This window comes from Neospora caninum, chromosome VI, assembly GCF_000208865.1.
Source record: "Neospora caninum Liverpool complete genome, chromosome VI".
In the NCBI taxonomy this organism is placed as follows: Eukaryota; Apicomplexa; class Conoidasida; order Eucoccidiorida; family Sarcocystidae; genus Neospora; species Neospora caninum.
The window spans coordinates 705,203-733,001 of record NC_018392.1 but is presented as its reverse complement, the minus strand read 5'-3'; the positions used below and the strand labels follow the sequence as shown (position 1 = coordinate 733,001).

The 27,799-nt window shown below is 53.5% G+C and overlaps 4 protein-coding genes across 4 annotated transcripts; 2 read left to right on the top strand and 2 right to left on the bottom strand.

Annotated features, from left to right (window-relative positions):
* Positions 1-2,166: 2,166 nt before the first annotated feature.
* NCLIV_016220 (uncharacterized protein) lies at positions 2,167-3,891 on the bottom strand (the record flags this gene model as incomplete). The annotated part of the gene is made up of 1 exon (XM_003881814.1): positions 2,167-3,891. The coding sequence occupies one exon, from the start codon at positions 3,889-3,891 to the stop codon at positions 2,167-2,169; it is 1,725 nt and encodes a 574-aa protein (XP_003881863.1).
* Positions 3,892-7,842: 3,951 nt separating this feature from the next.
* NCLIV_016210 (putative WD domain, G-beta repeat-containing protein) lies at positions 7,843-13,278 on the top strand (the record flags this gene model as incomplete). The annotated part of the gene is made up of 11 exons (XM_003881813.1): positions 7,843-8,395; positions 8,692-8,788; positions 9,151-9,214; positions 9,442-9,663; positions 10,115-10,216; positions 10,517-10,837; positions 11,122-11,463; positions 11,743-11,889; positions 12,111-12,205; positions 12,569-12,821; positions 13,201-13,278. The coding sequence occupies 11 exons, from the start codon at positions 7,843-7,845 to the stop codon at positions 13,276-13,278; spliced, it is 2,274 nt and encodes a 757-aa protein (XP_003881862.1).
* Positions 13,279-15,605: 2,327 nt separating this feature from the next.
* On the bottom strand, positions 15,606-22,289 carry NCLIV_016200 (conserved hypothetical protein; the record flags this gene model as incomplete). The annotated part of the gene is made up of 1 exon (XM_003881812.1): positions 15,606-22,289. The coding sequence occupies one exon, from the start codon at positions 22,287-22,289 to the stop codon at positions 15,606-15,608; it is 6,684 nt and encodes a 2,227-aa protein (XP_003881861.1).
* Positions 22,290-23,994: 1,705 nt separating this feature from the next.
* Positions 23,995-25,206, top strand: NCLIV_016190 (conserved hypothetical protein; the record flags this gene model as incomplete). The annotated part of the gene is made up of 1 exon (XM_003881811.1): positions 23,995-25,206. One exon carries the CDS (start codon positions 23,995-23,997, stop codon positions 25,204-25,206), a length of 1,212 nt encoding a protein of 403 aa, XP_003881860.1.
* Between the last annotated feature and the right edge of the window lie 2,593 nt (positions 25,207-27,799).

Sequence of the window (27,799 nt, the reverse complement as noted above, 5' to 3'; positions counted from 1 at the left end):
GACAGAAGGCAGGTTGTAAGAAGGTTCATCTAGCGGGTTGTAAGGAGGTTAATCTAATTGTGATATGCGCTTGACATCCGTCATTAACGTAGGCGGGTCACGGAACAATTGAGAGAAGCTGTCGCTGTGCGGCGAGGGGAACAGGGAAACGGCAAGATTGGACAGAAAACGGAGAAAAGACAACTGCCTCAGTGGTTCCTACGAAAGACGGAGGTTCGAAGAAGACTCAAGGAAAACTTTGAAAGATTGTCACAACCAACTCCACCGTCTCGCACCGTCAGTTTTCGTCGGTAGCGATTCGGAGTTGAAGGACGAACACAAAACGCACGGTTGTCTCCCGAGGCAGGCCAGACTTTGTGTGCGTGAAAAGTGAACTGTCCCTTTTCGCCCCTAGAAGAGATAGTCAAAGACCCTTTTGGCAGTGTTCAAGTTTGACGCGTCGGGAGAGCCCAGGCGATGCTTTTTCTTCACGGATGTGTCTGCTTCTAGACCAGAGAAGAGAGTCGGCGACACCACCCCGTCCACGTTTCGAGACGTGCGACGGGGTCAGATGTGCGCCCGAAACGGGCGTCTTCGCCTCCCAACCAGGGAAAGACAACAAATCAGCTGGGTTCGGAGGATTGGAGATACACGGGGCGTTTTAATTGGCACACCGATGTCGATCGCAGGGTCATCGGACGGCGGGGCGCTGTGTCAAAAACGCGGGCGAGGCACGCCAGGAAGGACGGCACATGTTTGGTCGGCGGGAAAGTGGACCCGCCCGCTGGATGCATGTGAGGATTGGTGATTATGCGGGAATTAGGAAAAAAGAATTCAACGTGAACGCCGTAAATTCCGACGGACAGCATCGCCACCTGCGCCCTCGGAGACAGGCGCGGCCAACTCGAAACTGTCGAACTCCGCGAAGAAAGATGAGAGGGAGACATCCGCGTGTACAGTTCGCATGAATTTCCACCCGCTACCCATCATGAAAGTCAGAGGTTTGTGAGGATGTGGACAGCGGGCGGAAGGGAGGAAACAGGCGCGGTGTTTGTCGAGAGATGTCAGCGGAGACGGCAAAGACCGCTTTGCGCGCGGTAGCCCGAGTAAAGCTGTCAATCGACGTGTGCTCCACACGAAAACGGCTGTGTCGATGGCCTGTTCTCACCTCGAAAAGTGAAAATTTAGCAAACGCGGGTTTCTCGGGCTGCTCAGTTGCCCACGGGGAAAGAACAACTTTGGAATGGACAAAAACCGTGAGTCCGTCCTTGCGTCATGATTCATGCTACTTTCGTGGTAGGTCTAAAGCGCAGAAAGACACATGCGTAGAAAGCAGCGGCTGCCAAGTCTGCACGACTCAGAAGTTTGGATGGGTGTTTTTCCAGTAGGCAAGTCGCCTCAAGATGCAGATCAGGAGTTCTCTCTTGAGAGTCTCGTTCTGTGCTACATTCGACTGCTTCGGTGGTTGCGAGAATTTCAACGTCCGCTCAATCGCACCCTCTAACGCTCCCGTACGTGAATACAACGTCTCGACAGGAGCGGCGTCACGGCATTGGCCGCAGTGTTAGCCCCCAGGAGTACACTTCAGGAAAGACGCGACTGAGGTGAATCGCTCAGTGGGAGTCCACACGGAATAGATACCTGCTGCTCCGCGGCTAGAGTCTGTATGGTTTGATTCCCAAGCTCCTGCTCAACAAGCATGTTTCGGTCACTGGCGCACAAGGATACAAGCTGCCTCGGCTGACAGTCTGGGGGAAGGAAAACTCCGACTCCAGGCTTATCGCTTGTTGCGAACATCCCCTTGTGAAGAGTCAAGCCACTACACACCTGGGTACTAGTGCCCGTTTGGGGAGTGGTGGTGTGTAAGACCGTTCAATTCTGAGAAAGGGAGGCTTCTTACCCCCAGCTTACTGAAGCTGCGCGTGGACACAGCCTGCGCTCCCGCAGGCGGTGTGCGATAGAATTTCTCCGTCCCTTCGTAGTTTTAGGATCGAACATTCTATTTCACTGTCACTTTCACGCCCACAGCGGCAGTCTCAGGTTTTGACGCCTTGACAATCGCACGGTGTGGTGGTCAGACAGTGAGCGGAGATTCACAAAAAACATGCGTTGTCAAACAAAACTGGAAACCACGGGACAGCAAGAGGTATTCACGGATCTGAAAGTTTCCTTTTGACACACGCAGCGTCAGGTTGGCGGAGACCTCCGTAGCCCAGCTTTGTATGGGCGAGACCTGTGTCTTCTCCGTAGCCCTCTTTGTTTCAAGTCTTCCCACCGTGCGGCTGCTTTCGGGGTGCGGAAGAGTGCAGAGGACTCTGACGCACGTAGTAGTTCCTGAAGATGTCGGAAGGCACCACTCAACAGGACTTCGCTTGCTGTAAATCTGGTAATTCTCTGGCGATCGAGCAAGCGCCCGATCAGAACTTTAACGATATCAGGCATGTGCTGTACACAAAAACTGAAGTCGGGTGGTACGCCTTCGAGCAGTGCCGGAGGTGGTTTTGAATCTCCGTCTTGAAGTCCAAACGGAAACCTGTTGCACCAGATATAATAGATCGTTACGCCTAAGGCCCACGCATCGGTTTTTCTGTCTGGTTGAGAAAAGGGCTTCGTCTGTTTGTGAAACAGTTCTGGAGCTGTGGTGACATCGAACGGCTCTCCTTTGGAAACGCGAGTTCCACGTTTCGCTGCCACCGCACGGTTAAATATCCCAAGGAAAACGACCCCTTGAGCGCTGACCAAAAAGGAAGCCGGCCGAAGGTCTGCATGCACAAACCCTCGGTTATTGAACCCTGCTACCACCCGAATGGTTTGACATGTCAGACTGAGGCGAACAGCGAGGGTTCCTCTGACATCGTTGGTCGCACTAATGAACAGCATAATATTACTGAGCGATGCCACTGGCTTTGGCATCAGAACAAACAGATTGGGGACGACGAAACGGTTCGTGACAAAATAGCTTTTTGATCTGGAGATTTCCAGCAGATCGAGAGGGAGCAGTAAGCGATCATGCAAAAAGGCTTCACGAGGGTCCCTCAACCCTAACGTTTGGAGAGGTTTTGCTATGTGCCGAAGTTTCCATTCGAGCCGGCTTCCCCATGCGGCATCCGCCAAGGTGATGACGCTGATCAAAAGAAACTCCTGGTTTGTCTCTTGGTGGACCACTCCTACGCCCACCCCCCAACCAGGGACAGGACGGTAGTCCTCGACACGGAAAGTAACTTCTCTTTCACCTGACATGGAATTCATCACCAAGGGCGAGTACCGTTGAAGGATACCCATACTTGTTTGCAGCATTACACGGTGTCTGGCGTCCTCATACACTGGCGGCACAGGCCTTCCTCCCATTTTTTCAAGCACACGGCCCACCGCCTCACGACCCCCCTCTATGTGACCAGGATGTTTATTAAAGACAGCAGGAGGTTCGCCCCAGAAGGGCAGCCGACGAAAGAGCGGAAATACCGCTTTCGAGAGACGCTGCAATAATTCACCCACAAGGTCCTTTTTCTTCACCTTCCCTCCAAGCCTTCTGTACATGTTTACCAGCATCTCCTTCGGCTCCTGAACAACGGCCTCCAAGGGGTTGAACGCATGGAGCTCAAAAGAAGGTACGGAGGCAGATCCATCGCGAGATTTTGCTGAAAACGGTTTTACCTCTAACCTCTCATTGCCGGCTGCCGCAGGTGCCTTCTGCTCTGTTTCGGTGGGTTCGGCACTGGCTACCCGAAACACGGCCGCGTCGTCTGAATGCAAATTTGTAAGGAATGATCCCTGGACCCTGGTGAGAAAAGGATTTCCGGTTTCCTGGGGCTCGCTGGGATCCTTGAGGTCCTTGGCATAAACCTGAGCAGTGAACGTGCTGGCCAGGTGAGCAGCGATGACAGCAGCCGCTGCCCACAGGATCTTTTCCATATCTGACACGAGCCGCACCGCGGCCACACACCACTCATTCTCTTTTCCACGGAGACAGACGGACTGCTAAGATCATCTGATACAAAACCGCGTACCGATGGCAAAAGCCTACACATGTTCCGAAACCGCTTTGGGCATAGTTACGGCAACATCTGTTCGGGCCACTTTGAGACCGGAACGTCGTGCACGTCATCATTTGGCAGCGGGCTTCATTCGTTGCGTCAGTTACTCAAAAATGCAGAAATGATTCACTTTTTCCCTCTTGGCCCACTCCACAAAAACGATTTTTTATGACGCTCAGCCTACAGTCGCAAGGCCGAATGATAGTTTACCCGCGCTGGCGCTAGCGACCTGCAGAGACGCCGAGCGGTGTCTTCTATGCTAGGCCAGCTTACTGCCTGGGGGGCAATTTCTGCGTCCGTGCGACTGTTCTTTGACCGTTTCCCGTAATTTCGCATCTGTGCTGCAACTAGAGGCGTAGTACACGGCCAAGACCCGACTACTCAGATAACAACGCACCTTGCAAATCTTAAGGAGCCCCGAAAGGGTGTTGTGTCTCGTGGGTACGCCGGCGCGTTCTGCTCCCGCTCCCCAACAATGTTCATATTATCAGCGCAATGCTTTCAGTGCTGTTTCAAAGGCCTGTCTGTTGGCAGGTCGTGGTGGTGACGGCCTCCAAAGTGGGTACGTCGCGTTATGCAACGGAAAAAGAAAAAATTGCTCTCCAGCTCACCGCACTTCGAAGGGGTGTCTGGAGTATACGCCACATAATCACGCCGTCTCGCCTCTTGAGGGCGTGAGTTGTGATTCTCATTTGCGGAGGAGTCCTACAGAGACTTGGCCGTGGAAACGGTGCATCAATACGTTCTGCGATCACCAGAATATACGCGCCTGCACACTGGTTGATGAGGTGTTCGCAAGTTGTCGTTGTGCACAGGCAGCGCAAAATAGCTTCCGTTTAATTAGTGTTCCAGTGCGGCCACGCCGCAAGCGCGAGTCTCCTAGTGCATCGTTAGGAGCGAAGAACCCATTGTGAGGCGAGACAGCGAAACATGTGATGAGATCTACCACGATATTTACGAAATCCCTTTCGCGGCGTGGGGTCGCGTTGTTTCCTCCGTCGAAATGTCTAGCTTCTAGCGCAGCCGGTACCTACATATCCTGGCGTGTAGCTGTTCAAGAGGCCGGCGCCGGCAGTGGAAGTTTTCCATTGTTGGGAAATTCATGAGGAAAGATTACGTGTTGTGTATCGCAGAACGCGCACTTGCGCTTGGAGCGCCAGGTGCCGTTTTCGTTATAATTTGGCGAGTGGGATTGGTTGCTCCCCAGTGACGGTGAAACGTATAACTGTGTCTCTCCATTTTCTCGTCCGGTTGGCGCCGAATAACTGGAGTGTGGGTAGCAATCGACAATGCTGCTCTATTTTGTCCACTATCACAAAGTCCGTAGCCTGCGGTCAAGCATACTGACTACGGCATCACGCTCTTCGACATCAAGGCTGGGTCTGGAGTTTAGTATAGCTCTATTTACCGTTACAAAATATGCGAGCGGACTCCGTGGGGAAACGACTCCCATTAGGGGGGTTTCTATTAAGTCATTCTTATCTTCCCGTGTCGCTGGATCTGATGCTGAGAACTTGGCTACTCGTGTGGCGCCTTGTGACGTCTTTCGTCTGTCGCCAAGGATATAAAACTGTGACTTACAGACCGTGTTCCAGCGACCAAAATACCCAAGTTGCTATGATTGCGAGGGCGAACCAGTGTCTGTTTTGGGTTGCCCTCATATTCTCATCTGCATCCTTTTGCCTCGACTAGCGCACCAGTGGCAGCCGCCGGCTCTGACTCCGCGTCGATGTTTCCTTCCTGTTGAGGAATTAACTGCCTTCAAGGGTCCTTTCAAAGAAGGCGCTCATGTCTCGCTTGGATGAGGTCGCATGCCGGGAAACAATGCCCTTCCCGAGACGACTTGAGGATAGACGTTCCGCGAATCGACTCAGAAACGACCAGTGGTGCATTCGGAGTATGTGATAACGGGCCCTACCACTAAAAATCAAAGATACTGAGCCAGAGCCATGTCTTGTTCTGTCTTGGGGAGTTAACTAATCCTTCTGCAACGCAAGGGGGTCTGTCCTTCACAGCAACGCTCACACTAGCAGGAGTGGCGGGTTTGAACCGCCAAGCATTTGCGCTAAGCCTGCAAGTTTTTGCTTCTACTTTTGAAAGCGTAGATTCCTCCATGAAAGGGGAGCATTGTCTATTTTATTCGATACACGTTCCGGGTACTGATGTTGGACGGTAGAGTACGTGAAGGAACGAGTTAAAAACGTGAACTGCCTGCGGTAGACCGTCAGCAAAAAGCGTCTGCGAGCCTCATTATTGGCACGAACCTTCCCACCCTGCAACGGGAGTTAAACGTTATCAGCGGAAGAGGCAAAACCGCCGAAAAATCTGGTCAAAAGGGTGCGGGTCCTCTAAAGAGGAGTCTGCCTTTCCTGCAGGCCTCGGTATCAGCCACACAATTCCTCGGGCCACGCGTGAGATATAGAAAGGATGAAAAACACAGAAAAGAAGTCGACTGTCGTTTTCCAACCACGGGACAGGATATGCTACGGCAACCTGTCAACTCTATAGCTAACTACGTGGGTATTTGCCCCTCTTTCGGAAGAGGATTCGACACACTTCCAGCTTCGGTTCTATGAGCCTGCATGTCCCCCGCGCCCGTGGTTTTCCACTCCGGTGATCCTGTTGGACGTGCCGGCGGAGGAAGATGACGCACTGACCGTTGCAAATGTGCTGCCGAAATGGGGAGATATACTCAAGTCTATTTCGAGAAAAAAATTGTCTGATGGAAACGGCCAAACTCCGTGTCTCCTGTATGCCTGAATGTCTGTTGTAGGCGTGCATGCATTCGCCAGTTGGTTCCTGACGGTGGCCTTTTTCATATCGTGAAACAAGCTGCGTGCATGTTTCAAAGATGCAACAGTCGCCCGTGCTTGTTCTTGTTTATCTCGATCTCGTTTTTCTCGTACCCTCTCCATTTTGCTTCCGGGACATGTTGCGACTCAAACAAAGCAAAGAGAAAGCTGACTCGTTCCCATTTCTCCTGTACAGACAACAGAGCCAGCGACGGCCCCACATTCCCAGCTGACTGTCAGCGCCATTCGTCCGCGACCCTCAGCGGATGCTCCTCGCTGTCGACTTGGGTCTTCTTTTTCACGTTACCCCCCTCAGGTTTTTCTTGACTGTTTCCCGGTCTCACTTCACGCACGGATAAGAGGCGGGCGCTGTTTCCCAATTCCGACGGGGGGAGATCCGGCCGGGAACTATTGGAGGGCTTCCCGGTCCACAAACATCCGAAAGTCGAAGAAGAGAGAACGAGGGATAAGAAAAGGAAAGGGGACGCCCGAGTTCTGTTGCGCTCTCAGCTCTGTGGGAAGGCCCTACCTCGCTCTTCTTGTGCTAGATCCTGTACAATGAGAATCCGGCCATTTTTCTCTCCAAGAGGAGGAAGGTAGTTGCAACGGGGACGCCTCACGCAAGCCGATTTGGCGCCCAGACTCAGACATTAAAACGGTGCGCCTCCCTTCAATGTGAGGAGACGAGGCTGCTCTGCGTCTGCACGAGAGGGACGAGAGACTGGGGGAACCTTTTGACTTCCACCTCTCGCTGCGCGTTTTTGCCTGTTCTCGCCTTCCTCACTTTTTTTTTGGCCGCAACTTTCCGTCGTCTTCCCCTTTTCTCCGAAGCAGCCACACCGATTTCTACTACTTCTGCTCCTCAGTTTGTCTGGGGTTATTTTCGACCGGGCGTGCGCCGACTGTAACCGTCGGGGATTCCAGTTTCCTCGCCGATCCACGTCGTCCCTCCGTGTCGCGCACCTGATTCCCTGCCCTCTACGGTGGGCCAGAGAGCCCGCGATTTCTTCCACGTTTCTGTCTCGTCTTTTTTCAAGATGGCGGAAACGTCCGCGTCGCACTCCGCGTCCCCTCCCAGCACGGTGGCACTGGCGAGTTCAGCCTCGCCTGCCGCTCTGACCGCGTACCGTCGCCTGCCTCTTTCGGAGGCGAGCAGTTTCTCTCTCCTCCATCCTTCTCGCTTTTCCGCTCCGTTCGGGTCACCTGGCGCACGGACTCAACGCCTCTTCCGTACCGTCGCTTCCGGCAAGGAAAACAGCGGAATCGTGTCGTGTGCCTTTCTCACGCGTCCGATTGTGCGCGCACCAGAAGATGGAAAAATCAAGACCAAAGGCGGAATCCCGAAACGGAAAGGAGAAGGGAAGCGTGCTGCGGAGGCGGCGGCCACAGCCAAAGCAGCGATGCTCATCGCCTCCGGACGCGAACCGGGTGTACATACACCCGACGATGTCGAGTCAGCGACCGGAACGGCGCGAATGTGCCTCATGGCCGCAGGCACGCGCGTCCACTTTCTCGACCTCCAAAAGGGAGAAGTCGTCGCCCACTATAGTGCCATTAAAGATTACGCGCGTTCCGTTGCATGCCGCTCAGGTACGGAAACGACAAAGGCATTGCCGCGTTCGAAAGGACACGCAGTTCCCTTCCCCTGCGCCGTTTCGCTCTCCTCACGCTTTTTCTTGTATTGCGTCTCTCGACAGCTCTCCACCTCGCGTTGTCTCGAGCTGCGGTCTTTTTCGCCCGCGTTCGTAGCCGAGCCAGGTAGACGCCGCGCATTTTCCGGTCATTTGCCTGTCGCTGCTTTCGCCCCTTGCGTACGCTGTTCCGTCCCGTTCCACCCCTTGCCGTCAACTTGCGGTTCGTTTCTCGGATCGGTTTGGTCTCCTCAGACGGCAAACTCTTCGCGGTGGCGGACGACAGCGGCCTCGTGCAAGTCGTCCAGACCGACACGCGGGACCTGCTGCGGAAGCTGAAGGGACACACCGGGTGAGGAGCGCGAGCGAGGCAAAGAGGAAGCAAATCCAGAAGAAGAAACGCAAGAACGGAGCAAACGCAGAGATGAAAAATGCAGAGGGAAAAACGCAGAGAGATGCAGAGAGAGACACAGAGAGAGACACAGAGAGAGACACAGACAAGAAAAGAGATGGAGCGGGGCGGGTCCAAGGACTTTCCCCTCGTCTCCCGTGTCCGAGATTGCCGTCGTAGGCTCACATGTCTGCATCTTTTTCTGCTTCCTTTTCCGACGGAGCGTTTTCCAAAAGTGCGGTCCCTGCCGGCGGGCGCCGCCGAATCTGGGGAGGCAATCTGGGACAAGCGAGAGGATTTTCGCGTGGTGCTTCATTTTGCAGGTCCGTCAGGAGCTGTCGGTTTTCTCCAGAAAAAACTCACGTCCTCTCTGCAGGAGACGACACGGTACGTCGTCTGTTCCTTTACGCCCTTACGCTTTGTGCCTTCTCGCGTTCTGTCTGTTCCCCTCGCTGTCCCTGTCTCACCCCACCTTCGTGTACATGTCTCTCTCTCTTGCCCCTTTTTCTGTCTTTCTCGTCCTCTTTCGCGTTTTCTTTCGGCCGCCTTCTCTGCGGGCCTGTCTAGCCGTTTGCCACGCGTTTTTCGTCGCTTTTCTTCTCTGTTTTCTCCAGACGATCCGCCGCTGGGACCTGAGTGTCGGCGAGAGCGTCGATACACTGCGCGGCCACGCCGACTCAGTTCGGAGCGTGGACGTGCCGCGCTCATTTTTTTCCTCTGAAGACGACAACGCGTCTTCCTTTGCCTCTCCGTCTCACTCCTGGTCGCCCAACGCATGCCTCACGGGGAGCTACGACTGCACTGCGAGGCTGTGGGACTTGCGGGCCCCGGACGAGGTGAGACGGGACGGGGATCTGATCTCGAAGACAGAGCAAGCGTCCAGCAGCCGAGCCACGTGCTTCAGCAAATCAGTCTGCAAAAAACACGTTTAGTGCGCGGCTTCCTGCTCTTGAAAGAGGATAGCCGCGTCTCCTTTTCATCGCTGGCGTCTTTCCGCCCCCCTACGGACACAGGGTGCAAACGCTTTCCAATTGAAAGAGGACCGCGCGTAATGGCAACAACTCCAGAACGCAACGCCCTGCCAAATCGGCATTGCTCCTTACCTCCCGTTTTCCCCGTCTCTGTCTCTCTGGTGCTCGGTTCCTTGCGCGTGTGTGCGTACGCAGCTCCGCCTTTTTTTTGTCGCTCCCTCCGTTTGTCCCTGTCCGTTGGGTCCAGCATGTCCCCCTGTTTCGCGTTCAGGGCCCTCACTTTGTTCTCTCCGGCGTTTCCCCCGCGTTTCTTCAGACAAATACCGTCACGTTCAAGCACGACCGACCCGTCGAATTCGCCCGCATCGCCGACTGCCTCGCCGGCGCTCAGTTGCTGCTCTCCTGCGCGGGCTCTGTGGTAAGTCAAACTCCGCGCACCTTTCGTCTTCTCGCGTTTCTCCGCGCAAGTCTCCCTTCTCCCTGTGTAACCGCGGGGGATGCTCCCGTTGTTGTCTGGTTCTTCTGTTTCGTTTCGCTTCACCTTGGACGCACAGAGAGTTTTTCTGCTTAGGTTAGGTAAACTGCCGTCCTTCTTCGCCGTGTGTGCTGTGTTCGGTGTCCGCGTCTTGCGCGATGAACTGAGACGAAGCGCAAGCGGCGCAGAAAGGCCTATGCTTCGTTTTTCTCCCTGCGCGCTTGTGCCCTTCGCGGCTCGTAGGTACGCGTGTGGGATGTTCGCCAGACGGCCCAGCCTCTCTGTTCGCTCTCGAGTCACGTGAAGACGGTGACGGCGGCGCAGATCATTCCTGGTCGCGCCGCCGCACGCTCACCCCTCGCGAGACGTGGGCGAAGGAAGAGACAGAGGGAAGGACCTGAAGGAAGCGAAGAAGAAGAGAAGGACCAGCAGGAAGAGAGCGACGACGATGACGAAGAAGACGAGGAAGAAGAGGAACTTGCGCGAGAACGCGCGGAATTGCAGGAAGGCCTCGTCGTGGCAACAGGTTCCCTCGACGCAACGGTTAAACTCACATCGCTGACGGTAAGGGCGTTTTCGGGGGAGACGCCGGGTATCCTTTCCGTCTCGGGGTTCGGGCGGTTCCGAAGTATGCGGTCTGCCGATGTTTTTCAGCTGTTTTTTTTTCGACTCCGCCGTTCCCCCGTTTCGTTCTCGCGCGCCCTGCCCCTTCGCCGACACACTCTGCTGTTCGCGGAGCCCGCGTGTGCTGGGTCCCCGAGGCCGTTGCGGGGCCGCCTCCGCCCGTTTCGCGTCTCCTTTGAGGTCCGTCGCTGGCTTTGTTTCGGCGGTGTGCGTTTCTCTCTCAGACCCTGAAGGTTCACCACACCTTCGTCTTTGATTCGGAAGTTCTGTCCCTCGACTTCGCCCTCGCTCGCGCGCAAAGTTGTTCCCGAGGCACGACCGACGGCGGCCTCTCGGCGACGTTTTTTACGGGCCTGGCAGACGGTTCCTGGGTCGTTCGTCAGCGCGGGCGGGGCGAAGCCCAGGGCGACGGCGACCTGTCTCTCGCGTCCGTGCAGGATCCTCTCGCCAGGTTCTCGGCCAAGACAGCGAGGAAGAAGCGGCGACTTCTTCTCAGAATGCGCGCCAGCCAGGCACACTACTTCACACGCGGCCGCACGGCGCTACCGCTCGGCGAGGACGTTGTGGTGAGACTTTAAAAGCGAAGAGAAACCGCCTTTTAAAGCGTGGAAGCTTTTGTGAACTGCGTTCACAAACGGCAGTCGCGGGGGTCATTGCGTCCGTGGAAAAAGGGGAAACGGATCCACGGAGTGAGCAAGAGAAAGACCGGATCCTAGAGAGACCAATGGGAAAGGTTTCAAAGACCGCGAGCGTTGGCGGGGGTTTTCCGGGAAAAACCCACACCAGCAAAGTTTGAGTGGAGAGGAACGCGGCATCGAAGAGAGACTGTTCCGATTGGGTTCTAGGAGGAGAAGGCGGAGGTTCCACGCCGACGAATCCTGTCGGAAGAAATGCCAAATGCGGAGTTCGGGGATCCGGAGGAGTGCGGGCACGACAGAGATATCCAAATGCGGAGTTTGAAGGCGCGGCGCGACTCACCAGGGCAGCATGAGGTTTGTGTTTCGGAAACGCGAGTGAAAGGGCCATTCATGATTTATTGTTCACTCCAACTGTCACCACGCGAGAGGGGGAGAGAAGGCTAGAAAACACACGAACGCCAAGTGGTAAGCCATGCGAAGCCAGTGATCCGTCTCTATTCTTGTCCCCTTTTTGTGGTTTGTCCCTTGTTTTTATCAATTGTTTCCTGTTGTCTCTCTTGTTTCTGCGCGTTTAGGTGGGCACACTGCAGGCAAAGAGACTTAATCGCCTGGATCGTCTTCTCCGGAGCTTCCAGTACCAGGCTGCTCTCGACGTCTCCCTCACGATGTCGTACGTCTTTCATCTCGAGTGTCTCTCGTTCCCTGTGTCTGTGTGTTTTGCTCTTCTGTTTCGCTGTAAAAGACTTGTTTGCAATGCATTTGCATGTGCAGTGGAACCTGAGTCACGCGTGCTAGATTCAGTTGGCGCGTTTCTCTTTACCTCTTGTTTCATGGTTTCTTTTCGCGTTTTTCGCGAAGGACAAACGCGCAACGTCGCCATGGCGACGGCTGGCGGCGACGGTTCGTGACTCGTCTCCTGCTGGCCTCATTTCGGCTGCATGTCAGCAACTCTTTCCCGGTGTCTACCGCTCCTCTTCCTTGCTCGCCTGTTCATCGGCGCTGCGTAACCCTGGCTGTTCACTGTCCTCTCCAGGTCCCAGCACGTCGTGGCTTTGGTCGCGGAGCTTCTGCAGCGCGGCGGTTTAGAAGTAGCCATGCGTGGGAGAGACAGTGCATCTCTCATTCCCCTTCTCCAATTCATCTCGAAAAATATCACCTTCAAAAATTCGGCTTATACTCGGATCGTCTCTGAGATGACCTTAACCCTCTTGGAGGAATGCGAGGACTGGATGGTGCTTAGCGGGGACGACAAAGAAGTCATGGAGCTTCTCAAACGGATTTGCCAGGTAGGCGAATAAGACGCTGGCTAGAAAGACAGGCAACACCACGAATAGAGAGGGAGATCCTGATTTTTATTCCAGGCGCTGTAGCTGACAAAACAAAATCTCTGTGAGACGCACGCACGCGAGGACAGCGATGAAAGGGGGGGGGGGGTCACGTGAAACTCAAAGGGCGACGGGGGGCTGGCGGTGAGCGAAAGGGAAGACGGTAAATGTCGTATGCTTGTTTTCCAGCCTGCATCACACACTCCTGAGAGGCTGTTTCACGTGCACCTACTGAGTACGCGGGAGACGCGCATTTCTTCTCGCCAAGGTATGTGCGTGGGAAGCTGTCGTCGATGGCGCTGCGTGCATGGGTTGGACAAGCGTGTGTTTTGTTATGCAGAAAATCGCTTTCGAGCTTCATCAGATCCAGCAGATGGACCGCCTTCACAGCTTGTTGGATGCCGTCTTGGCCTCGTGAGAAGTCGCGGTGCGGTCGCGGTGCAAGCGCCTTCCGTGAACGCATTTCGCTTTCGATTCTTTTCTGTCTCCTCTCTGTCGTCTTTGTGATTCCTGCTGTGTTGTCTAATGGTCTGAACGTTCCCTAGTCTGGCTGGTTTATACCTGTCTTTTCCTTTGCTCCCGCTAAGCGGTGGCGTCTCATGGCCAGTGCTACTTCCTTTCCCCTTCTGTGCCGGGCACCGTTGTCATGTTCTTTCCACTTCGTTTCACTCACTCTAATGCAGTAGCAGAACTCAGTGGTCCTTGCGCGCATTGTTTTTCCGCGGTTTCTCTCTCTATTCGTATGTAGTACAAGTAGGACTATGGTTTTTTCAGTGTGCTCTCTGGCTGTCCTTCCACTGTTTCTTTCCGTCTTTGCTTCTCTTCCGTTTTTTCTTCCGTTCCTTCCGCCTCCTGTTCTTCCCTCGTTGTTCTTCTAAAGAACCTGGTCTCAAAGAGCCGATTTCCCAGCACTGCATGCCGTAACTCACCGGCTCGATCAAGCGCGCACAGTCTCTTGTTTTGTTTCGTCTCCCCTACACTTGCTGAGAACCAAATGAGCTATGGAGAGGCAGATATACATCTAGGCCATTCGACAGGCATGTAGAGATGTAGACGGAAAGTGGGTACGCATATCGCCGGACAGGCGTGTGGATGTGGCAGTTGACAGATAGGCAAGGCGCCAGCTAGTGTGTAACTCGGAGACCACGTAGAGCGGAAGCTAACTGTGTCGGCCAGCTCACAAACAGGCCGGAATTCGAGATGAAGCCTCGAAAAGAACTAGACGCTCGGGCAGAGGTCAAGTTGATTCGAGGAGCGGAGCCACCAGGCCCACACGCACGTCCAGAGACAGAGATCTGAAGGAAATGGGAGGAAACGACTCGCAAAGGCACTGTTATCGGAACACTGAAAGCCACGCCGCGATCACCCTCTTCACATGGAAAACGTTAGCTCGTTCTTTGGTCCGGTTCGGCGAAGGTATTCAAATGCTGCCGAGCTTTTTAGAGCGCGTTTCGGCTTCTCTCTGCCTTATCTCGGCGGAGACAGACTGCCGCAGCAGAGGGAACCTTGCAGCCCCATTCTTCGACCCGGCGCTTTGAAAAGCAACTAAGGCTCTCCCGCTGTCGGCGTCACCGGCTCGTTTCGCACAGAAAATTCGAGCCCCTGGGGGTGAACTCAGGAGAACGCAGGCTTTTGACAGCGGGCGGGGGGTTGGGGAGGAAAGGCTCAAGGAAAAAAATAACCCGTGGCTTCGATGAGTTGCAACTGTCGGCCACACAGAAACCTCAGGGGCTTTGGTCGCGTTTCGCGGGTGACGCAGAACGCGGAAGGATACGATTTGGTTTTCACAGGTGCCAGCACTGGCATTAACGGCGGCGCTCGTCAGTGTATCGATGTGTTCACAGAACGAAAAAAACGAGTTCAGAAAGCAGCGAACGGAAGAATACGTTAGTGAGGTGCTGTCTTCAACAACGCAAAATAGCGCCCCCTATACGAACCATAGAACACATCCTTGGGTACTACATTCTCCCCAGGGAAGTAAATCTGAGAAACGGCATCTGGTCCTCTCCTTTCCTCTCTTCTTGATTTACCGCTCTTTTTAACTCTGTTTCCTCTTCCTTTCTGGCTTTCCTACGCTTAGGAACGCAGCTCTGGGTGCCGAACACGGCCATGGCTATCTCCGTGCCTCATCTTCCTAATGAGTTCAACATGTTTGATACGCCTGAAGGACAGAGTGCAGCTTCTCCAGAGCGAGATTCTTCCCGGATAGGTCAAACCACTGGAAGTCGAGTAAAACGCACCTTGCAATTTCAGGTGACCTAGTTAAGCAAACGCGCTCACAGGTACAAGCCTCAATGACGGGCACCGAAGCACGCATGATATTCCTCGGGGCACTCGAGTCCCCTCATGACAAAACTCACAAAAGACAGAACTCCATCCCCTGTATTCGTAACGAGTACACGCGAAAAATACTTTCGTTGGCCATGCCGGGCAGGCAAGCTACACAGTCTTCTAAATATATCTGTTATACTATCAGAAATGGGTTTCACGAGTAGAACGCCGAAGCGCGTCCTGAACAACGCTCACTTTCCTATTCAAAGCAACGAAAAGGGCATGGACTCCGACTCTACGAGAGACGTGCTGGCATCAGTATTCGCACGAAAGCAAGTGAAAACCGAAGAAAGGAAATCGGAAGAGGATGAAAGGTGACCAAAGATGGGAGGAAGGGGAAAGGAGCACGCGACCGTCTGTATGGTATTTGGGGGCCACAAAGAAGTAGACCTGCATCGACTCTTCGCTTTAGTTCTAGTTCGGCACCGACGCCGGACGCCACCACGTCCACGCCAGAAGGAGAACGGCCCACACCGTCCATTTTGACAGTTGGTGAAGCCTCCCTCTGCTTTCGCCATACGCTACAAGCGAACCTCTCGTTTCTCCTCCCGAAGCCCGCAACCCCTCCCGTGGCTGCCGCGGAAAACGCGAGGAAGGCGACGACAGATGAGGACTCTTGCGGTGGCAACACGTCTGTCTCTTCTTCCCGCAGTTGTTCTTCTGCTCTCGTCCAAACGAGGACGGCCGAGCCCCGCAGACTGAAGAAGGGAAACCTGTCTGAAGCGACGAAGATGGAACTGAGGATCGACGTAAAGACGATACAGCAGGCACGGGTTCTAAATTACATAGTGCGTCTCGGATCGACTTGGAGCTTTGGTGTTCCGAAAGGCTTTGGTCCGTCCTTGTCCTCTGTTGGTCTCTTTGGAACTGTTTGCCGAGATGGTCCTCTGCCTTCTTGAGAGGAGCTTCTTCAACTAGGCGCTCACATACGCCCTGTTGCCTTCTCTGCCCCTCCATCTCCTTTGCTTTTCTTTCCTCTTCCTCTTTCTTCAGTCTCTCTTCCTGTAGCTGTATTCGCTTCCTCTGTCTTCTCTCCTCCTGTTGCTCACGTCTGCGTTGGCCTCGCCTTCGTTTCTCCTGTTCAGGATGAACTCTCGTTGTCTGGTGTTCCACTTTCCCCACCGTCTCTGTTCCCTCGGTTTTCTCACCCGTGGTTTCGGCTCCATCGCGCTCCATGTTTATCGTTTCCGTCTCCTTTTCTTTGTTGTCTTCGTCATTCCCGCTTATATCCTCTCGCTTTCTTCTGTATCGGTCTTCTGCCTTTTCGCCGTGATCAGCCTTCTCGCCTGCCAGCCTCGTCTGGTGCATGGTGGCCATTGCCAGCGCCTTAGCCTCGAAATCACTACGCTCCACAGCTGTTGTCATCGGGGCGTTCTTGGCTTCGACTTCACCGCCCAAGAGGGCCTGGACACTTCCTGTCTTCCGCAGGTCTGTGGTGTTGAGATTTTGGCTGTCTTTCGCTGCCTCGCCCCAACACTCTTGCTTCGCATCGGCACTAGATCCGTGCTGTACGGGTGTTTCGTGTGCGTATTCGATAGTTGATTCGCTTCCATGTGCTACATCTCTCTCGGCCTCCCTGTTCGGTTCCTCCTTTTCTCTTTCATTGACCGACTCCATTTCATGGTCGCCCAGATTCCTCACTTTCGTATCTACCTCCCCCGCATCTATATCAGGCGGTGGCATAACTTCAGCGATATATCGATGTTTTCCTTCCAAGCGTCCCCCTTTTTCGTCTTGTGGGGGTGTCTCTCCTCTCCCCTCCGCATATCCTGTGTTCTCGTTATCACCTTCTTCCCCGTCGTCTCCCTTCTCTCTTTCTGGTTCCTCCTGTTCTGTCTTTGGTAACATACTCTCGGAATGGACCTGTAAAGTACCTTCGACACCTGAGGACAAAACACGTGTCAACGAATGCTTCGCCTTACCCCTTGCGTTTTCTTTTCTTCTGGATCCTCTAAGTAGGGCACTAAGCTTTCCTCCTTTTCCATCGCGTTTTGCTTTCTGTGCCCCACTCCTTTTCCCGCCCTTGGGAAGAAGAATCGACAGAAGCGGAACGTCTTCATCCAAGCATGGATCCGCATTTATCTCTTCTTCCCTGTCCTCCTCCTGTTCTTCTTTCCTTGCGCTTAGGCCTGCTGCCTCATCATGTGCTGCCGCCGTAACTACAGTTTCTTGCACTTTGACTTCCGTCTCTTCTTTCTCCTGTTGTGTCTCCAAGGTGCTTTTGTCTCTGTGTTCTTCTTTCTCGTGTCGGGCCTCTCCCGTCTCTTTCTCGCCCCCGTCCCTGCTCTCTTCGATGGCCTTCCCGGGCACGCCGTCTCTACCGAGGTGTGTAGACGGAGAGGGACATGGAAGAGGGGAACAGGAGAGAGAGGAAGAAAGATTTATACAGTGTCCGTTGGTTTCTTTGCCTCTTTTGGCACCCTCGGGGAAGGCTAGCGCAGCCGCTGGTACCACTGCACCTGCAGCACATTGATTCACACCTGCAGCATCTTCCCCTTTAAGCATCGCCTCTCTTTTTCCCTGCTTCCGCGTCTCGCCCCCGTCTTCGTTTCGCCTCTGGCTCTTTTCCTGCTTTGTGATGACATGACACCTGTTTTTTCCCGTTCCTGTTTTGAGCTGCGGGACTGTAGCCGTTTGTGGAGTTACGGAGAGCGAAGCTGAATCATGCGAGCCGTTTATGTCATTCTCGTTCCCGCTGGGAGAACGAGGAGATTTGGCAAAATAGGTCAACCCCTTGCTGTCCTGGTTTAACTCAACGTCAACTTTGAAACGCTCTCGCGGGCTGTCCTCTGCGAAGCGAGAATCCGCAGTTCTTTCTGGTGAATAGATACCGTTGCCCCCTGAGTAGGTACACGGTCGGCCAGGGGGCGCTGAAGCACTTCTGGGGTCTGTTTCCATTGAATGAAAAAACGTTCTCTTTTCTGCATCTCTAGTTCTGTTTCCGTCACCGGTGACGCTTTTTCTGAAGAGTGTCTTCGTGCCACTCCAGCGCTCGTCGCTTCTCATGATTCCTTTAGCGAGCGAAGAAAAACTGTTCCCGTCGGCGGACCTGTGGCTTGAAAGAGGCAAGAGCCTCTGCCATTCCTCTCTGTTGTCGGTTTCCGCTCTTTCGTCTTGCCTCCCCCTCACCGCAGTCTCTCTTCCTTCGTGCGCGGGCGGTGCGCCCTTCTGCTGTGCTAATACGAGGAGAGGCCCGGAAGCCCTCTGGTGAGTCACGCCAGCTCCGTGTGGGCCTCCAGTATCCTTCACCCTCTCAGAAGTGGGGTGAACAAAGACTCTATCGACTGACTCGTTTGTCGCCTTTTCTGTCTTGTGCTCCTCTTCCATTTCTTCCTTCTCTCGCCAAATGTTGTCATCTTCCTCTTCGTCCTCTGGCCACCGTGCCCAACACCGGGTACGTTCGTTTCCGGCTGCCTCCCCCTTCGAAGAGTCCAGATCCAGACAATTCTTTTTCTCCACTCCGACCTCTTCACTGCACACGCACCGAAGTGTGGTCCTTTCTTCTTCCTCTTGTTCATCTAACTGTCCTTCCATGTGTTGTTCGGCACAGTCAAGATGTATGTAGGAGGCTTTTTGCCCTTGCTCTTCTCCGCTGGTTTTCCATGGTTCTTTTTCGCCACCTGCATCTTCTCGCCAAAACGTGTTGTTTTCCGTCCTTCCTCTTCCTTCTTGCCTTTGCTCCGCGATGGTGACATCTTTGGTATCATCGCTCTGTTTCGCCTCTGCGCACTTGGTTGTATGTCCACGTTCGGCCGTACCTCGTTTTTTTCTACTTTTCTGTCGTCCGGAAGAGCAGGGAACAGTCATCACGTCCTGAAATCTTTTTCTGTTAACGGCGTCTGAAATGCTACACTTTCGGGGGTTGTCTTGTGCGGCCAACGAAGGACGTTGACTGATCAGATGCCCGATACTGCCTTCATCTGGAACCAAAGAAGAGGCACGTGGTGATGTGTACGCAGATTCACTTCCTACGAAGGCACATGCTTTACGCGTCTCCCTGAAACCCTCGGGGTCTCGATCTGGCACGTTTGTCTCGTTATCCGTCCACATTTGGCCTTCATCGTCCGTTTGCCCAACACCGCGAAAATGCGGCGAAAGGGAAGGCACAGATACCTCACGAACGTCTCTTTGAACATTCGACTTGCTCTCAGTGTCGGTTGCCATCGACTGTGGCGACTGCGTACGTCGGTTTGAAGCCACAGGTGTACGCAAAGCAGTGTGTGCCAATCTCCTCGTGTGCTTTTCCCGAGATTGCACCTGTCCAATTGTTAGCAACATAGCCTCCCTCGCCCTTTGTTTTCTCTCGCTGCTGCTAGAGGACTTCTCTTCATCATGACCCTGTAGAAACTCGGGCTGTAGCTGTCGTCCGTCAGGGGACCCTGCGTGTCTGTCTTCATCGATGAAACTGTCTGATCCACCCTCCTCAGCGTTCTTCGACTCCTCAGCACATTCAGTTTCTTGTTGGCTGTGACATCCTGGCCTCGAAGAATTCTGCTGTCCATCGGCTGTCCTGTGTGCTGCCTCCGAGACCCCGTTGCCATGCCGCGCTCCAGCCTGATCTGCCAGGTCATCTTCAAGAACTTCCTCAGTCTCACAAGTGCGAAAAGACTGCTCGCGCTGTTCCGCTCCTCTTTGATATCGCTTTTTCTTCCCGCACTGCTTTGAATTCCTCTTCCTTCCTCGTCGTGTTTCTTTTACTCCTTTCATCGGATTATGGCAATGCAGTTTTTCTCCTTCTCGCAGCCCTGCCCCCTCGTCGTCCACAAAAACGCGTCCGCCTTGCTGCTCCTCTGCCGATCCTATGTGCTCTTTGTCTGGCACGATCTCTTCCTCTTCCGCTTCTCGCTGCTGAGGGTAGTCTCCTGATGTTGGTTCCTCTTCGCGATAACTCGGCTGTTCCCGTCCTTCACCAGCAGGCATGTAAAAACATTCCCCGTCCTGCGGTATGTCGTTCTCTTCCTCTGCCACGTTAACGGTCTCCTCTCCTTCCGCTCCCAACTCCAACTCTTCTCTTTCCGCTACAGCCTCTCCATGTCCCACCCCTTCGGATGTCTTCCACTGCCCGGAATGGAAGCTGGTTCCGTCGTCTGCGTTTTTTGATTGCTTTTCCGCGCTGATGAAACTGGGTTGTGTACATGAGGAACAATCAATCAGCCCTGAGGACGCTTCTGTCCGTCGTTGTCCCTTTCCTTGTCTCCCTTCGCGCTTCACTGGAAGATTGCCATGGCCCGGCCCGACCTCGGTTAACTCGGCGATGCCTTCGTTTGAAAGTCTCGCTTGACACGTTTCATCTTCCTGAGCGTTAGTTGGCAAGGCAGAGTAGCGTGGAGAATATCCACATACGATTTCTGTGTTGTCGAAACTCTGAGCCTGCTTGGACTCACGGATCACTTTTCCATCAGTCAGCGACAGAGGTTGAAGAGGTGAATCAGGCAGACTAGCATGGCAACTGCTAGTTTGTCGTGATGCACCAGCTAGTAGTGCTGTCATTTCGTCACATATCGCGGCCTCAAAGAGGGAAGATGGGGCATCGGAAGAGCACATACACACCTCTGGTACCTCGCTAGAAAAGCTGTATTGTTCACTCAGGCATCCAGGATCTCTCTCCTTTTCATTCCCTGCATGCGGAGAGCAGGGAGAAGGCAGTCGCTCGAAGCACGCCCCGGGGTCTGCTCTTGGTTCTGCTGTCTGTTCTGTTTCGTTCTCGAATAACTCTCCCGCTGTCTGGCACACGGGAGATTCTTCACTTGTGAATTGCATCATCGTGCGGGAAGACTCCTTGGGTTGCGTCGTCAATACACAGGAAGTTCGCATGAATAAAGAACCAAGAGCGGGTTCTACCTGTGATTCGACAGTTTTCTGCGGGTCCTTGGCACCAGGAAACAGCGAGTCAAATTCAGTGGGAAAGAACCAAATAGACAGAGCCTCTGCGTAATTGTCAGAGGGAGGCATGACAGGGCCAACCGGACACCTGGAAACTGGAGACGAAAGGCCTCCTTCAGAAGAGGGCACCGTATCAGGTGGATGAGGTAGAAGAGGACGGCGCTCGAAATCCAGAATGCGTTTTCCACAACCTAAGTTGCTGAGGGGCCGCAAGTCATCCGGCGAATGTTGTGGAGAAGAAAGAGGAAGATGAAGTGAATACGTTCGAGCATCTGAACCGGCGTTTTCTTCGTCTAGATACTCAGGGTCGACGCTCTCTCCTTCGCTGACAGCGCTAGGGTCTTGTGATTCTGTCCTGGAAATGACTCCATAATCTTCGTCTCCTGTAATACCGTCGAAGGAGTCCCTGTTTTCTTCGCGGTCTACGAAGAGCTCCTCAAAGGCGTCGTCTCCGCTATCCATATCACTCGAGATAACCACAATTGACTCATCTTCGGACGAGACGGCTTTGCATTCTTCGATACCGCAGAGATCTGGCATTGCAACTTGCTTTTTGCCACTTGAGTTATCAGGTTCCTCAGGAGGTAGTCGGCAGACGAACGGCTCTGCCGATGGTATCCCCATTGGGAACTCTTGAGGTCTAAATGCATCTCCTGTTGAAGAGACGGACAACCTAGTTTTTCCCGTATTAGCGCCCAGCCATTCGAGGGAGTTATCCATACCGTCGTCGGTCTTCCAACATGCTTGGTTCTCCGGATCCTCAGCACAACCGCAAAACGGGGCAAACTTCTGTCCCGCTGTACACTCTACGCCGCTGTCTGTCACCGAATGAGAGATTTGGATTGGACAGCTGGGTGCGTCTGTTTCCGTTGGAAAATCATCAGACCGAATCCTTCGATTGTCCTGATGTGAATATTCTGGAGTCCTTTCAGTCACAAAAGAAAAAGTGGGGGAAAGGTCCGATTCCAGAGAGGGTGGCGTGTCCACAGGTTCTATTCCCGTCAAACAAAGCCCCTGGTGGTCCAGATTGCACGCAGCAAACATTTCTTCGTCCAGAGTGTGCACAGATGTCTTTGGACAAGATGTAGCGCGATTGGTAGAAGCACTGTCGAAGTTGTGTGTATCTTCGGAAGAACTGCTTGATGTTCCTGGAGCGCTGTGCTCAGCAAGGAGACTCCGACTGGAGTCAGCCAGTTCGCTCTCCGTTACCACCATGTTAGGCAAAGAAGCTGTGAACAACTGGTGCTGCTGCCTGTTCTGGACTGAACGGGAATCGGAGTCATACTTGCGAATCTGGAATCGAACAGCGAGTCTTTGCTCGTCTGCTAGAGTTGAAGTTTGTCCTCACTACAGTCAGACTCCTAATCCTGTAGGAGAACATCACTCACAGCACCGTCTCCATTAACATCCACAAGAGACACTGACGTGAAAGGAAAATAACGTTACAGAAACGGGCGATGATCCCACAGCATGCGGCCTGAAAAAGCAGAAGGAACCGGGAAAAGGCTGAAACACACAGATAGGGCAGCTCTACGCAAAAGAGGCTTAAATGAAAGAGATTGTTTCTCTCTGTTGGCAAGCTTGTCTCGTAGCCCCGATCGGACACCAGGAAACCGCCTCTTGTCTCTCGCCGTGCGATAAACCCCAGTTGAGCTTGAGGGTGGAGTCGACCACAAAATACTTTTAAAAGCCCTATATCCAAGAATGCGGTTGCGCTCTCCGGAGGTGAAGAAAGCAAAAATGGCGTAAAAAGGGAAATACATCACGGGTGCTGCAAGCAGACCGGCTAGCTCGGAGCCGCCTTCGCTCTACATCGAAGTGGCGACCACGGGTTCTACACAACGATGCGTGCCGATAGCTTGTTAACAGGGTACGCAGGAAAGTCGACGAGCGCCGAAAGATGTTTCTCGGCGATGATCATTGGATGGTAATGAGGCTTGAAGAAATACGGAAAATTGACAGGCGGTCATGTCTTGGCGCTAGTTTAGTACTCAGCCTCCTACAAGGCTTCCCGACGACGACCTGACAAGAGCATTTGCACACAAAACGCAAACCAGCTGGTTCGTAAGTGATCGTTAGCTGCTTTCGACAAATATCACAGCTGTTCCTCACGACCCCCAATCACGTCATAATGGTATGCCCTGGTCAAACTGAAGACTCTTGCTGCACTGTCGGCCGCCTCACTAGTAACGGGGCGTGATGGGGTGTCTTCCGATGGGTAGATGCGGCCTGCAGCAAGCTGAGCCGTGCATTTCGAAACTAACTGCTAACCCAACTCGCGCACTCCCGGTCACCAACTTGGCCGCCGGTTGTCCATGGCGTGGTCATTAGTTGACACGAAGCTGCACCCTGTTTGTCTTCCCTCATTACTGTCGTTCACAGTAGGCGACAGCTAGCCTCAAAAGCCGAATGCATGTGGCACTGCTGTCTTTTTATTGTAAAGCCCATTAGGAAGACGAGTTCTGTGCAAGTCACCGTGAATCGAATGACGGGGAAAGGCTTTGCCCTTCTGGGCTTTTCCCTCGCTTTAGCAACAGTGGTTGTGGGGTTTTCAGGGGCGCAGCAAACACGTGCCAGCCCACCCGGGAGTGCACAAATCAATTCACCTCCCATCCAGCCTCGCACCCAAGCGACACAACCGTCAGGGTTACAAGCGCAGCTTCCTGCCCAACACCCACGTGTCAGAACGACTGGATCTCACAAAGGTCATATTCCCCGCCTCCCTGTTCGTGGAGAAATCGCTTCTCACATCAGAGCGACCGTCGTCGTGCAACCTGCCGCGATTTCAGGTCGCCTCGATGATGGAAGCTTTCGTGGAAGTCAAGATGACGAAGAGACTGAAGACGCTGAAGTTACAAGGAATATAGGAGATGCAGGACCTGAGTCTCAGCCAACCCCAGAGTCTGCAACAGCATATGAAATGGGTGTGAGCGACAAGAAGCACGCAGCGTCAGCAGGCACTACGTTCTTCAGCACAGAGAAGGGGGCTCAGGTCGCCGAAGAAAAAGCTCTCAGGAAGCAAGGGGAAGCACGTGGAGAAGTAGACACTCGCACGAAGCGAAGCGACCAGATAAATCTACCCGATTCGGTGAAGCCAGAGGAGCCTGTCCGTGAAGTCAAGCGCCTTCGGCGCGACGGCGACGACAAGGAAACCGAAGACTCGGGTTCGCTGGAGGAAGCGGAAGCGCCTCTAGCTGCGACAGAGATGATTCGCATGCAGGAGGGACAGGAGCGAAACGGGGCTTCCGGCTACATCCATGTCCCGAATACCATCAGATTGGAGAACACATCCGGCAAAAACGAGACTGCCTCCACCTGTTGTGGTATCCAGGAAGCCGAAACAAGGACGAGCATCGCGTCACTTGGTATGTTATACTACTATAATCCTGACTCGATTCGTCAATTTCACACTGTTTCTCTGCTGCTGCCAAACGGCAGGACGTTCCTGGCCAACGTCATGTCCGTGGTTCGTGAACCACCACCGACGGAGGAACACAAGCACCCCAAATCTGTCGTTCGTCTCTCCGGCGGGTACACGCTCACCCTCAGTTTAGACGGAGTCTCGCTAGAAGATCGCAACGGCAGCGAAGTAGCCTCTTGGGAGGCGGAGAGCGTTCTCTATCCGGTCATTTTGGAAGAGGTGGCGATACGAGACACTGCTGCTGTTGCTCCTGCCCAGGCCGGCTTTGCAGGAGCGATTCCAAACAGTAGGTCTTCTACAGTTCCATTGGCTCATGCTGGCGCCCGCCTGAGAGCAAGTATACCACGTACACAAGAAGAAGACAGAGTCTCAGCAACCTCCGGCCGTCAGGCAGATGTTGGCGTGGCGAGCAACATCCAGACTGCGGCTACCAGTGTTTACCACGCAGGAGCTGTAGGAGGCGGTGAAACGGAGCCTAGCGCAAGTAGAGAAAGAGGCCGGGCGACGGCTGTCCGTGTTTTGGCTGTTTCTCGAGGAAACATTGGAACTGTTCGCATCAGTACAACACGGAGCGTTGCCCCAGGCATGTCACCGTTCACTTGCGTATTCCGAACTGGTATCTACGGTGACTACGACCCCTGCAACACTCCTGCCGTCATTGCAGCTAACTTCTTTACTCCTCTAACTGCCAGCGTTATCGGAGGGTTCTAAAGTCCTCATGCTCCAAGATGCCGTGTACTCGCTCAGGGAGGGACGGTTGGCAACCACCACAGCGTCTCTGCGTCAACGGACCTTTGAATCCAGTATTCACTTCCGTGGCGAGAACGAAAACTTTGCTCGATGTTATTTGAGAGGGGGAACTATTGCCTTCTTTCTTTCGTTTTTTTTGTTTTCCATTCCCATCGAGAAACTCTGTTTTGTGGTCGCGCCCCCAAAACCCTGACGACACCACCAAGGATCTCAAATGTTAGCGCGTCTGTTATCCTTAATTGTCGTTCCAGAACATCAAAGTTCTTGGCATCTCTCCTGTTTCTTACGCGTAAAAAACATTTTCACCGTGTTAGTCGGCATTCTGACTCGAAAATATCTGCACCGCTTGGCGTGCTAACAAGCACATCTTAACCGTTGCTGTCCTGCGAGATGAGGCGTGACAGCAACAGACAGCGTTGTGACATGGTGAGTAAAGCAGTGTTATCAATGTGGTAATTAATTCAGAAGGCCTGTTTTCAGTGACAGTCCTCCATAGACGGGCAGCTTTGGTAGTCATAGCATCGCGTTGTCGCCTTCGCGAGCGTCCACACGCGGCCTTGGAGCTTTCGCAGCGGTTCTTGCATGCTTTCGCAAGACATAGTCCTGAGCCCGGAGAGAAGGAAGATATCAGGGATCTCCAAAAGCCGAATTTTTTTCTCCTTGCTGAAACGAAATTTCCAGAGTCATGTCTACTGGGTTTTGTGGTGCCTGGATCTTGGCGCCTTCGCGTTTTTTTCGCCGCAACGGCGGCGCCATGGCTCGCTGGTGGACACCAGGAATCTTAAGTCACGTACCACGGCGACTCGATACTGAGAAGCTGTAGCCCTTATCTTCGATTGAGAAAGTTGTACGCCACTTTGTCAATGCGGTTGAAGAAAATCTCTGTTGTATCCTTTTTCGCCCATCCGTATTAGCGAGAAGAATGTTTTTCTCCCGACTGGAGGGCCCAGCGGGGTGTCGATCCGTCTCGTCTTGACAACGCGCTTGTCGTTCCGTTGCAAAGACTTTTCCGGCCACACCTTCCCTATTTTTCTGTCTACCATGGTGTCGAAAAGCCGCTGCAAAAGTTTTCTGCGTCAACGGATGGTAGTGTTGCCTCTTATGCCCTCACTTCTCCATCTCCTCTGGGGAACCGACTTCTAGCCAGCAACCCCAACGAGGTTCTATCTTCTTGGGTTCTTCAGGGCGTATTTAGCCACGTTTGTCCTATTTCTTTTGTTTTTCTATTGCAAATCTTCACTCCAGCCAGCTCGGCTCCTCATCAACACATATCAGCAGATAAGAGGTCCATCTTTACACACCTACTCGGGTTCGTTCCTTGTTCTGTTTGTCCAAATCACGCGGTGCGGGGCAGCGTTACATGAAATCCGCCGATGCTTTTGACTGAATGACACGATGATGATTTTGGACCGCAGGATTCTTGAACTGAATTCCGCGTTTTACTTGGCCGAAGACACCTTCATGGCATCAAAAGCGTGTCTGCCTCAGACAATCCCAGCGATTTCATTTTGTTTCCGGAGCGCCCGGTTCGTACTTGTGTCCTCTCCATTTATATCTTCACGAAACCACAAACAACACTCCTCTCAAGTTCCTTTGCCGGGGTACATTTATCGAGGGTCTCATGCTTAGGTGGATTCGAGTTCAACCTGGCTCAGATTCTGATGTGGCTCACTTCAAACAACGCAGTCGAACAGCACCTTTATTCCTACGCTTTTAAATGGTGTTGCGCAGCGTTGCTTTTGCATCCATATATCTCCGCTTGTCCTTGCTGTCGGGTTTCCCTTCTTCACTTCCACAAACGCTGAATGTCTCTTTTCCTCTTTCCCTGGCCTCCTCGCCCCGTGCACGCGGATCTGCTCTCCCGTTTTCTTTTAAATGTGTCTGTCGATCCCGTCACTTTCCGAAGAGACGTTCGTTGGCAGGAAATTCTAGCCGCCATGAAAATTCCTTCCGCAATTTTTTCTCCAAGGGCTCCTTTCCTGCCCCACCACAGTTCTGTTGCCCCGTTTCTCGGTCCACCGTAGCCTTTTTTTTGTCTTGGGCAATCGGGGTATTCATGCCAACGACGCTTTTCTTGACCGACCTCGTGTGCCCGTGAAAATTCACGACTCTCCGGTGAAACGGTATCCCTCGATTCCTATTTTTATGAATGAGGCCTTTGTGCCCGCAAGAAAGCTCTCCAGTTCTTTCTAGAGCCAGCACGATTGCCGCACGCTGGCAGGCTACTTCACTTTAGGCCCAGCGTCAAAGGGAGTCACGGCCGAAACAGATTTCTTTTCTGTTTTCGGAAGTGAAAAGAGTGCGCCTCTGTCATTGACAGCCTCCTCTTCGTCCGGGCCTACTTTCGCCTCGTTCGCATGGGCGAGCGTCGCCAACTGGGGGAGCAGGACTGCCTCGTCAGGGGACTGGAGCCGGAATTCATCATCGTCAGACCGGCGGAGTTTTTCATTACGAAACGGTGCCAAGGCAGAGCGAAACGGAGGGAGGACCAGAGGAGAGAAAGCGGCGGGGAGACGTGTAATACGGCAGCAGACGCAGGGAGACGGGGACGCTC